At 47.5% G+C, this 12500-nt stretch overlaps 2 protein-coding genes across 7 annotated transcripts in view; both read left to right on the forward strand.

Annotated features, from left to right (window-relative positions):
- The window catches only part of LOC137792042 (tetratricopeptide repeat protein 39B), an 11797-nt gene extending 6303 nt beyond the window's left edge, over positions 1-5494 (forward strand). Inside the window, exons 8-19 of the mRNA XM_068587442.1 lie at positions 87-192; positions 536-601; positions 676-784; positions 1065-1132; positions 1317-1376; positions 1470-1631; positions 1708-1799; positions 1887-2007; positions 2532-2643; positions 3010-3127; positions 3450-3566; positions 3971-5494. Of these exons, the coding sequence (XP_068443543.1) occupies positions 87-192; positions 536-601; positions 676-784; positions 1065-1132; positions 1317-1376; positions 1470-1631; positions 1708-1799; positions 1887-2007; positions 2532-2643; positions 3010-3127; positions 3450-3566; positions 3971-4067 (1228 nt within the window). The 3' untranslated portion in view covers positions 4068-5494. The remainder of the gene's footprint in view (positions 1-86; positions 193-535; positions 602-675; positions 785-1064; positions 1133-1316; positions 1377-1469; positions 1632-1707; positions 1800-1886; positions 2008-2531; positions 2644-3009; positions 3128-3449; positions 3567-3970) is intronic.
- Positions 5495-5641: 147 nt separating this feature from the next.
- Positions 5642-12500, forward strand: part of cfi (complement factor I) — a 13379-nt gene continuing 6520 nt past the window's right edge. For 2 of the 6 annotated variants that reach the window (XM_068587433.1, XM_068587432.1), the window contains exons 1-12: positions 7519-8419; positions 8464-8730; positions 8853-9012; positions 9121-9311; positions 9618-9719; positions 9794-9913; positions 10170-10205; positions 10320-10340; positions 10495-10634; positions 10781-10884; positions 10984-11088; positions 11172-11347. In XM_068587433.1, the coding sequence (XP_068443534.1) occupies positions 7597-8419; positions 8464-8730; positions 8853-9012; positions 9121-9311; positions 9618-9719; positions 9794-9913; positions 10170-10205; positions 10320-10340; positions 10495-10634; positions 10781-10884; positions 10984-11088; positions 11172-11347 (2245 nt within the window). In that variant the 5' untranslated portion in view covers positions 7519-7596. Of the gene's footprint in view, positions 7366-7501; positions 8420-8463; positions 8731-8852; positions 9013-9120; positions 9312-9617; positions 9720-9793; positions 9914-10169; positions 10206-10319; positions 10397-10494; positions 10635-10780; positions 10885-10983; positions 11089-11171; positions 11348-12500 lie in introns of those variants that run through there. The other 4 variants (XM_068587435.1, XM_068587436.1, XM_068587434.1 and 1 more) reach the window with 4 other exon arrangements.

The following is a 12500-nucleotide window of genomic DNA, read 5'->3' on the forward strand; positions in this document are numbered from 1 at the left end:
ATGGTGACTTCCTGTTTGATGGTGACTTCCTGTTTGATGGTGACTTCCTGTTTGATGGTGACTTCCTGTTTGATGTCGTCCAACAGAGACTGTCAGAATGGGATCAGCTCCTCTCGGGACCCGGCTGGCCTGTCCGACCTGTTCCAGCAGTTTGACGGCGGCGTGAAGCTGGGCGTCGGCTCCTTCAACCTGGTGGGTCTTCAGCTGATGGTCAGCTTGTTTTATTCCACTGTGAGTCCCAGACGGGAGGAGTTAGACCAGGAGAATAAACTCCAGTCCAAGTCCAGCCAACTGACCTCTGGACCACATCAGCTGGATCAGGGTTCACTGCTCGTTGAGACAACGCTGCTTCCTGCTTCTGACAAAATGACATGTATGACATCAGCGTATCGACGAACCACAGATGTGATGAAGAATCACAGATGTGATGAAGAAACACAGATGTGATGAAGAATCACAGATGTGATATGAGAAGCGACATGATTTAAGAGTGTATCTGATTATGGTTTCATGGTAGTTTCTGTTTCTCTTCCAGATGCTGTCGCTGCTTCCTCAAAGGATTTTGAGGTTGTTGGAGTTCATCGGGTTCTCAGGAAACCGGGTCCGTACGTCACCGTGATCACAACCCATGTTTATTTGTGTAGATGTAGTGTGTGTGAACGTGTGTGTCTGCAGAGGTTCGGCCTGTCCCAGCTGAAGGACGGAGCCTCCGGTCACAGTTTGAGGTCCATCTTCTGCGCTCTGACGCTGCTCTTCTACAACACATACGTGTCGCTGATCCTCGGTAGGAGACACACACTCCCTGTCATATTAATAACACGGCTGCATACATGTGGCACACTCCACCTGGCCTCACGCTGCTGTGTGTGTGTGTGTGTGTGTGTGTGTGTGTGTGTGTGTGTGTGTGTGTGTGTGTGTGTGTGTGTGTGTGTGTGTGTGTGTGTGTGTGTGTGTGTGTGTGTGTGTGTGTGTGTGTGTGTGTGTGTGTGTGTGTGTGTGTGTGTGTGTGTGTGTGTGTGTGTGTGTGTGTGTGTGTGTGTGTGTGTGTGTGTGTGTGTGTGAAGGAACCGGAGAGGGGAACCTGGAGGAGGCCGAGGCTCTGCTGGAGCCGTACCAGCAGAAATACCCTGAAGTAACACACACACACACACACACACACACACACACACACACACACACGGTGTAATTCTGCAGAAAATATGACGAATATGTTTGAATTTCTTAACTGCCAAAAAGGAAAGTGATAGTTAGAAATGAGCATGTGAGATGTGTTTGAAGAAGTGAAAGCGGTGAGCGCTGCTTGCTGGTTCCTTCAGGGCTCCATCATCCTCTTCTACTCCGCTCGCATCTCCACGCTGAGGGGGAACTTTGAGAAGGTCTGAGGCACTCATTCATGAGGACGTATCATGAACCCGGGCCTCGCTAAACCTGAAGCTAAGCCTTGTTCATCCTGCCCGTGGTGCGTTCAGGGCCGGGCGGAGTACGAGCGCTGCATCAGCAGCCAGCAGGAGTGGAAGCAGGTGCACCACCTGTGCTACTGGGAGCTGATGTGGAGCCACAGCTACCAGCAGCAGTGGCAGCAGGCGTACCAGTACGCCGACCTGCTGTGCAGGGAGAGCCGCTGGTCCAAGGTACGAGGGTCTGTCTGCTGGTTTCACTGGTTTTACTGGTTGTGAATCCTGCGTCTGTGCTCTGGACGCTCTGCAGGCCATCTACGTGTACCAGAAGGCGGCCATCCTCAGCATGATGTCACCGGAGGAGGTGGAGAGGACGGGGGAGGACGTGGTGGAGCTCTTCAAGTCAGTCACTGAGCGCTCAGCAGGTTTCTGGGTGGAGCGAGACAAGTGTGTACAATGAGGTGTGTGTGTGTGTGTGTGTGTGTGCAGGCAGGTGGAGGGGCTGAAGCAGCGCCTGGCGGGGAAGTCCATCCCGACGGAGAAGTTTGCCGTGAGAAAGTCTCGACGCTACAAAGCTGCTCGGCCCGTCCTGCTGGTCGTCCCCGCCCTGGTACGAGGCCCCGCCCACCGAAACACACCAAAACACACGCTCACACATGTTTACACACACGCTCACACACGCTCACACACACGCTCACACACACGCTCACACACGCTCACACACACGCTCACACATGTTTACACACACGCTCACACACACGCTCACACACGCTCACACACACGCTCACACACGCTCACACACGCTCACACACGCTCACACACACGCTCACACACATGCTCACACATGTTTACACACACGCTCACACACGCTCACACACGCTCACACACGCTCACACACACGCTCACACACACGCTCACACACACGCTCACACACACGCTCACACATGTTTACACACACGCTCACACACACGCTCACACACGCTCACACACGCTCACACACGCTCACACACGCTCACACATGTTTACACACACGCTCACACACGCTCACACACGCTCACACACGCTCACACACACGCTCACACACACGCTCACACACGCTCACACACGCTCACACACTGGTTCACACTCCTCCAGGAGATGATGTACGTCTGGAACGGGTTCACCATCGTGGGGAAGCGAGCCGACAGCACCGAGGCCCAGCTGGTCACCATCGAGGCGGCGGAGGAGCGGCTCCGCAACGACCCCAGTACGATAAAATATAAAGACTGAAGCTTTTAAAAGTCTTTTAAAAGTCTTTTCACTAGTGTCAACATGTTTCCCTCTGTTTGTTGTTGTTATTAAGAATAATTAATACATGTTGTACTTTATTATTCTCTGACAATGCTAATTTTTGTATCCATCTATATTGTTAATATATCGAAATGAATAAAAACTTCAGTGACAGGCAAAAGAAAAGAGACTGAGGGGTTCCTCAGGGTTCTGTCCTCGGCCCACAGACGATGGTGTTTAATATTTACCATTGGAAGTATTTCTGTTGTCTCAGCACCTAAAATCTACCTGTACCTTTAAATTTACCTTTTACTTTCCATTCAAACACGCCGTGTCCCTTCAGGCCCCTCAGAGTTCCACCCAGACGACAGCTGCCTGGTCCAGATGTTGAAGGGTCTCTGTCTGAAACACCTGGGCAGGTTACTGCAGGCCGAGCTCTGCTTCACGCAGGTCCTGTCGAGGTAAGACACACACACACACACACACACACACACACACACACACACACACACACACACACACACACACACACACACACACAGACACACACACACACACACACACACACACACACACACACACACACACACACACACACACACAGACACACACACACACACACACACACACACACACACACACACACACACACACACACACACAGACACACACAGACACACACACACACACACAGACACAGACGAGTCCAGGCCTCTCCGCTGAGGGCTGTGTGTGTGTGTGTGTGTGTGTGTGTGTGTGTGTGTGTGTGTGTGTGTGTTTCAGTGAGAGTCGCATCAGATACGATCACTACCTGATCCCCTTCACGCTCTATGAGCTCGGCCTGCTGTACAAGCAACAAGGAGACGCCGCCAAGGCCACCGCCTACATCGAAAACGCCAAGTAAGTTCATACACACACACACACACACACACACACACACACACACACACACACATTAAAGGCTCTAGAATGATGTTATTATATATATATATATATATATATATATATATATATATATATATATATATATATATATATATATATATATTCATATATATATATATATATTCATATATATATATATATATTCATATATATATGAATATATATATGAATATATCTATATATATATCTATATCTATATCTATATCTATATATATATATATATATATATATATATATATATATATATATATATATATATATATATCTATATATATATGTCAGCTGGGGGTTAGAACATGCCTCCAGGTGAGAAGCTGCACCTGCAGCAGCGTGCAGAACATCTCCATGTTGTCCGTCAGGGTGAACTACAAGGACTACTCCATGGAGAGCCGGCTGCACCTCAGGATGCACGCCGCCCTCAACAGCCTCAAGGACTCCCCCGCAGGCAGCCCGTAGTACTGCAGCGGGGCCGGGGTTCCACGTCCACCAGCACGTACCTTCAGCTCTAGTTTCCTGTGTCTCTGTTCTGCATTTTCTAAAGAGGTTGTTTCTGAGGCTCCAGCTGCCCTCAACACGGAGGTCTGACTGGTGGAAGCAGATTTAATTCAAGCTTTACCTTTCATTTACTTTGCCTTCTTTCATTTTGGAATGACGCAAACGGGCACTTGCAATGGAAGCCTTCTCACCAACAGTGGCTTACACACACACACACACACACACACACACACACACACACACACACACACACACACACACACACACACACACACACACACACACACACACACACACACAGTAGTAAACGTGCTGTGAGTTTGTTTTCTTGCTCTTGAGGTGAAACCAAGAAGTCTGTTTCTACTTTCGTTATATTCGTTGTATTTTATTGTATTCTATTGTTTTCTATTGTTTAACATAAATATTATAAATCAACCGACGTGGAGAACATAACACTAATTTGAAAAAGCACATGTCTATTTTCTCCAGTCACCAAAAACAAAGATGTACTTTTTATTTCTCATTTTGCTTTGAGTTTTTTATTCGTATTTAAAATGATGTATATAATATATGAACACAAAGATGATGAAATACATCTATATAAAGGTACATATATACATATAATATATATATAAAGGTACTGTAGTTTTCGTCCAGGTGGATGAAATTCTTCGTCTCTTTGAAGAAAAGCTTTCCTCGAATATTAACTTTTATTTTATTAGTTTTATTTTCAGTCCCGAACAACAAATCCGTGCCGTTGTTGCATCTGGAACAAACGCTCGCGATAAAGAATGTTTCAACCTGAAGACCAAATCATCTGTGTGTATTTTGTGTATTTTGTGTATTTTTCTGCCTTTTTGTTGTGATTTTGTTGCTTTGCAGTAAATATTTGTTAGCGTTGTTGTTTGAAGTCGTGTTGATAAACATCAGACGGAGGGTCTGTCAACCGCTAACGCTAGAACACGCTAACGCTAGAACATGCTAACGCTAGAACACGCTAACGCTAGAACACTGCCGCTTGACGACGTTCCTCATAAAACACGAACAAACGTGAAATCAGTTAAATTATGAATAAACAACAATTGTTCATGTCATCAGTTTGTTATGATTCATATTTTAAAGCAAAGTGGTATTACTATGCTACATTATTAGCATAGTTAGCATAGTTAGGATGTGTCACTGGGTTGAGGGGTCTTTGTGAGACGAAGAGAAGATCCTTCTTGAAGAAAAGGTCCTTTGAGGAAATCTGAACTCAGAGGTGTGAACAGGTAGAACCTGCTGGCTGGTTCTAGATTAAACCACTGCATTATTCTAGTGAGAACCCGCTCTGGTTCTCACTGGAACCCTCTCTGGTTCTCACTGGAACCCGCTCTGGTTCTCACTGGAACCCGCTCTGGTTCTCACTGGAACCCGCTCTGGTTCTCACTGGAACCCGCTCTGGTTCTCACTGGAACCCTCTCTGGTTCTCACTGGAACCCTCTCTGGTTCTCACTGGAACCCTCTCTGGTTCTCACTGGAACCCTCTCTGGTTCTCACTGGAACCCTCTCTGGTTCTGAAGATCTCATGATAAAACTGTTCACCCTTTTCTCAACATATTCATAATGATGAATGATGTTGCTTCTCTGTCTCTGTGTCTATAAATTAATTATCATTGTTGCACGTTATTATATTTCATCTGTTTTCTGGTCTCAGAACATTTTGTGTTTCTGCTTTTGTGTGTGTGTGTGTGTGTGTGTGTGTGTGTGTGTGTAAATTCGGGAAAGTCCGTCCGATGAGTTCATGACTATTTTGCAACGTTTTGTTTTTATTGACTCGATGTTGAACATTAACTTCTTGGTGCTTCCATGTGTGTTGACTCCACTCAGGGTATTAATACACATATTGTACACATATTGTACACGTATTGTACACGTACAGTTCTGTTTGATGTTCCTGTCCTCATGACCCAGCGGGGGCGGGACCTGAACGCGACGTGGACAATTCATTGGTTTCACAAACTTGGAATATCAGCAGGTGAGTCACGACCTTCAGCGTAAAGTCTTGACCTTCAGCGCAGTCACTGCGCCGCCCCGTGTTTGTTTCCGCGCTCACTGGACTACAGGCCATGTCCATGATGACAAGCCGAGCTAATGATTGACATATTGATCGATTGATGACATCATCAGCGGCCACATTTGCAGACAGAACAACTTGCGCTGAGTCTCCTCATCGTTTGAGTCGTTCAGTCACTTTGAAGACGAGATGACATCAGCGACGGCTTCTGTCGTCTTGCTGCTTCTGCTGCTCCGTCGCTCTGAAGCGGTGAGTTCAAGTGTCAAAACAATATTCCTTAGCGTTCTCTTTCTCAGGGACTTATATGAGTGTTGATCACCTGCGTGACGTTACATTGTGTGTGTGTTGCTCGGTGTTGTGTTGCTCTCTTATGTTTGAGCTTGGCTCCAGAATACATGTGAACAGCCAGGATTCAGTTTACATTTCTACAACCAGGCGATTCAAAGTGCTTCACATGAAACTATTAAAAGCATCAAAACATAATGCAGAAGAAATTACGATTTTAAAACAATTAAGAACATTTATTTCAAAACGTTAAAAAACAGTCTAAATACAAAAAACATAGAATAAAAGTTCCAGTTTAAGAAATATAATACAGTCGTGGGATGCAGAAGTTAATTTAACATCCTTGAATCTGGTTCAGTTGAAGGCAACAGCAAACAGATGTATTTTACCTCAATGGAGCGTCAAAGTAAAATATTATTAATATGACTCACATCACTTTGGTCTGATAATTCAACCATGAATATTGAAACCAACGAGAAAAGACCTGCGTTCAATATGAGGTATAAATGTGTGAATCGTCTGCGTAACGCTTGAGACGACGAGGAGAACCTCGTTTGTAACTTTGTTGTATTTTCTTCTGTATTCCTCAAATGTTAAGACTCCAAATTCCATGGAGCAGATCGCCCAAATCCCACAGAGACCACAAGCAGCAACGCCCCCCTTGTCCCCTCTGGTGACCTCCTCCACCCCTCTGGTGACCTCCTCCACCCCTCGGGTGACCTCCTCCACCCCTCTGGTGACCTCCTCCACCCCTCTGGTGACCTCCTCCACCCCTCGGGTGACCTCCTCCACCCCTCTGGTGACCTCCTCCACCCCTCTGGGGGCCTCCACCACCCCTCTGGGGGCCTCCTCCACCCCACCGACCCCTGAAGCGCTCCAGGAAGATGAGTTTCTGGGTCCGGCTGAGTGTCTGCAGCAGCGGTACGTGTCTGCAGCTGCTCGGACCCGAGCGGTCCACCTTTCCTATTTACTAAATGTCACATTGTAGCATAGCAGACGGAGCTCCTGGTGCAACTCGCGATGTGAATCATGTCTTTGTGTGTCCGCCACGCGGCAGCTTCACGCGGGCGTCATGTGACCTGATGTTCTGTCCTCCGTGGGAGCGCTGCATCGAGGGCCACTGCTCCTGCAAACCCCCGTACCTGTGTCCGGATGCAGGAGGGGCGGTGGTCTGCGGGCTGGACGGCAGGAAGTACCGCTCCTACTGCCAGGTACTACCACTCCTACTGCCAGATACTACCATTCCTACTGCTAGGTACCACCACTCCTCCTGCCAGGTACTACCATTCCTACTGCCAGATACTACCATTCCTACTGCTAGGTACCACCACTCCTCCTGCCAGGTACTACCATTCCTACTGCCAGATACTACCACTCCTCCTGCCAGGTAATACCACTCCTACTGCCAGTTACTACAACTCCTTCTTCCAGGAACTACCACTCCTTCTTCCAGGTACTACCTCTTCTACTGCCAGGTACTACCACTCCTTTTTCCAGGTACTACCACTCCTTCTGCCAGGTACTACCACTCCTACTGCCAGGTACTACCATTACTACTGCCAGGTACTACCACTCCTTCTTCCAGGTATTACTTCTCCTACTGCCAGGTACTACCGCTTCTACTGCCAGGTACTACCACTCCTTCCAGGTACTACCACTCCTACTGCCAAGTACTACCGCTCCTTCCAGGTACTACCACTCCTACTGCCAGGTACTACCGCTCCTACTGCCAGGTACTACCACTCCTTCTTCCAGGTATTACCTCTTCTACTGCCAGGTACTACCACTCCTTTTTCCAGGTACTACCACTCCTTCTGCCAGGTACTACAACTCCTTCTTCCAGGAACTACCACTCCTTCTTCCAGGTATTACCTCTTCTACTGCCAGGTACTACCACTCCTTCTGCCAGGTACTACCACTCCTTCTGCCAGGTACTACCACTCCTTCTGCCAGGTACCACCGCCCCTACTGCCAGGTACTACCACTCCTTCTTCCAGTTACTACCTCTTCTACTGCCAGGTACTACCACTCCTTCTTCCAGTTACTACCTCTTCTACTGCCAGGTACTACCACTCCTTTTTCCAGGTACTACCATACCTACTGCCAGGTGGCTCAGGGCCATTTCTGAAAATACAAAACCAAATTGTTCTTTACTTATAGAATGTACCTCTAACAACCCTAACACATGTTCCCCTGATTGTAACGCTTCAACGTGTCTCCAGGTGATGGCGCTGTCCTGTCTGCAGAACAAACCCACCATGTCGCACTTCGGAGGCGTTTGTGAAGGTTTGTCATCGTCACGTTCAGCGCCTTCATCACCGTAAGATTCCAACAGCTCGTTCACTTCTTCTTCTTCTTCTTCTTCTTCTTCTTCTTCTTCTTCTTCTTCTTCTCTTTCTCCTGCTAAGGTCCTAAGTTCAGCAGCGTGGTGGATCGGGTCTCCGGCGTGGTCACGGTCTTCCTTCCTGAGGCCGAGCGTCCTTACGTCGTGGAGGAGCTGCTGGTGTGCGACAAGCTGTGGAACATGGCCGCCGCCAACGCGGCCTGCAAGGACAACGGGAACCCGCTGTGAGGGGGTGTATATTTACTATATAACATATAATATATATACATATATAAATATGAACACAGGTCCCCTTTGTGTGACCTTTGTGTGTCCTTTGTGTGTCCTTTCAGCGGAGCGGTGACGGCCAATTCTTCCCTGGTAACCGACGACACCGGCCGGAGGTTCCCAAAATGGTGTGTCAGCGTCCGTTGCCAGGGATACGAGTCGTCCCTCGCCGAGTGTGTGATCTACGACAAGAGACAAAGGGGCAACAACAGGGTCGCCTCGGCAACGTGTCACACGGCGCCGGCGCCGCCGCACGGTCAGCTCCTTGTTTCATCGTTGCCTCCTGTCGGGAAACAAAGACCCACGATGATGTCACAAGGGGGAGGGGCTTATTTAGATTGTGTTTGTCACATATGATAATATATAATAATAGATTATAATGATAATATATATAATAATAGATGTAATAATTGTCATTTTAATACATATTATGGAGCATCGTCTGCATAAGCATGAACGTTATGGAGTTTTTATGATAATGTTCCCAAAGGAAGCAGATGGAGTGAAATCGTTTGGTGAGTTTTGGGACAATAGTGAGAAAAGCTTTCTGCCGTCCTTCCAGAGTGCGGCTTCAGGTGCGCCAACACAAAGTGCGTGTCCGTGGGCCAGACCTGCAACGGCGTCGATGACTGTGGCGACAACAGCGATGAGATGTGCTGCAAAAGTAAACAACGACAACAACGCACAACCCTGTAAGTGGACTCCGTGCCCCTGACGTGAACATCGTGTCGTTGACAGAATGCAGGAACTCAAGTTTCCGCTGCCGGACGGGCGTGTGCGTCCCTGAAGAGGCCGTCAGAGACGGACAGCTCGACTGTCTGGACGGAGAGGACGAGTCGCCCAGACACAACACCACCAGTGAGACACAACACCAACAGCTCGACAATCACGCAACTTACCTCCGTTACCTTTTGAGAAATCACTGACACTTTTTAGCCCTCAGCAAAAAGCCTGATGGTTAGTTTGAGCTCCGCTTCCTGTCAAAGAAACCGCCCAGTTACCTGAGACCCAACGCTGCAGACGTCTTACTTCACCATCTGAGTGTCTGCAGTATTTGTACTTCATATATATATATATATATATATATAAAAATTGTATTTCTATCTCTCCATAGAACAAGAAACAAAGCAGAATAAGCTCAAAAACACAGGTACAGTAGACCTGAAACTGAGGAAGAGGAGTTTGAATCTTCATCGGAAGCCATTTTTGTTGTTGTTGTTGTTGTTAGTGATCATGACATGTGTTTTGTGTTTGTTTTTTTCAGAGTACATTTCTCCCAAAAGCGGTACGTTGCCGTGACGTTGACCTTTACGCTGGAAGCAAAGTGAAGATCTCATCAACGTTCGTCAACACGGCGCTAGTTGTCGTGAACATTGTGTGTTTTTCTTCTTCTTCTTCTATTTTATTAAGTCACGGTGTTTGTATTTGTGTGTGTCCAGAAACGAAGGCTGACCGGGTGCACCTGGAGTCCAGGTTGTACTGTGGGATCCCCAACGCCACCACCGTGGACGACGTGGAGGTCGAGGAGCGAACGAGCCGGCGCTTCAGGCGCGTTGTGGGCGGAGTCCCGGCCAACCCGGTGAGCAAAAAGAATACAACGTTGCAACTGGAAGCTACTTTCAGCTCGTGAGGCGTCAGCGGCGGTTCCGACCCTGAAGGGGAATCCTTCAGCCTCGCGTTTGAGAAACACTGATTTATTGTTTCATATCTTTCTGTGCTCTGCAGACTCAGATCCAGTGGCAGGTCGCTCTGGTGGAGAACAAGAAGGTGGACTGCGGCGGCGCGTACATAGGAGGATGCTGGGTAATCACAGCGGCGCACTGCGTCAGGTGATGATGACACAATACTGTCATATTCTCAGAGGTGCATCGTGTACTTTATACGATACTACAAGTACTACTAGTACTAGTCTCTGTCTCTATCCTCAGCCCAAACCCGTCTGCGTTCAAGGTGAAGTTTTCTCTCTGGAAGAAGTTTCGGTCTCAGAGCACGACTGACATCGTCCCCGTGGAAGACATCCGCATCCACCCGAGGTGTTCATGTGCGACCGCGACGCCGTTACCTATCAGCGCCGACTGAGCGCCGATAACGAAGGTGTGTATTTGTACACCTGCAGGTACAACGCCAACACCTACGAGAACGACATCGCGCTGGTGAAGCTGAAGAAGCTGCCGTTCAAGGAAGAGTGCGTGGAGGAAAACCCGGCCGTCAGCGCCGTCTGCGTGCCCTGGACCGCCCAGCTCTTCCAGCCCAACCACACCTGCAGCATCTCCGGGTGGGGAAGAACCAGAGGTGTGTTCCTCCGCCCGCCGCACGCCTCACAGGTTGAAATGACCTTTGTGATGTTAGGATCGGTTTTGAGATGTGTTCTAATACCCTCAGTAACAGTCAGGCAACACACCAACCTTTTATGTATTCATAGGATTCTCGTGAGGTTCATTTTAACATGTTTTTAATAGAAATGGAGGCATATCCTGAGAAAGAAAAGGCCCAGAGGCCCTCACAAACATATTAAAACATACAACAATATGTTCATGGATGAGGAAACCTAACAAGGAAACCAAGAGATGAGGAACAACTTGATGACACATCATTGTTTTAGTGTATTTTACAGCTGATTTAAGACACGGGTCAAAACCCACCCACTAACACAAGACATGCTGACAGAAAGCTAACACAAGACATGCTAACAGAAAGCTAACACAAGACATGCTAACAGAAAGCTAACACAAGACATGCTGACAGAAAGCTAACGACAGACATGCTAACAGAAAGCTAACACAAGACATGCTAACAGAAAGCTAGCACAAGACATGCTGACAGAAAGCTAACACAAGACATGCTGACAGAAAGCTAACACAAGACATGCTGACAGAAAGCTAACGACAGACATGCTACCAGAAAGCTAGCACAAGACATGCTAAACGAAAGCTAGCACAAGACATGCTGACAGAAAGCTAACACAAGACATGCTGACAGAAAGCTAACACAAGACATGCTGACAGAAAGCTAACACAAGACATGCTAACAGAAAGCTAGCACAAGACATGCTGACAGAAAGCTAACACAAGACATGCTGACAGAAAGCTAACACAAGACATGCTAACAGAAAGCTAGCACAAGACATGCTAACAGAAAGCTAGCACAAGACATGCTAACAGAAAGCTAACACAAGACATGCTGACAGAAAGTTAGCACAAGACATGCTGACAGAAAGCTAACACAAGACATGCTAACAGAAAGCTAACACAAGACATGCTAACAGAAAGCTAACACAAGACATGCTGACAGAAAGCTAACACAAGACATGCTAACAGAAAGCTAACACAAGACATGCTGACAGAAAGCTAACACAAGACATGCTGACAGAAAGCTAACACAAGACATGCTGACAGAAAGCTAACACAAGACATGGTAACAGAAAGCTAACACAAGACATGCTGAC

The sequence above is a fragment of the Clinocottus analis genome, unplaced genomic scaffold (assembly GCF_023055335.1).
Source record: "Clinocottus analis isolate CAN_PGR_092001 unplaced genomic scaffold, fCliAna1.0.p SCAF_21, whole genome shotgun sequence".
NCBI lineage: Eukaryota > Metazoa > Chordata > Actinopteri > Perciformes > Cottidae > Clinocottus > Clinocottus analis.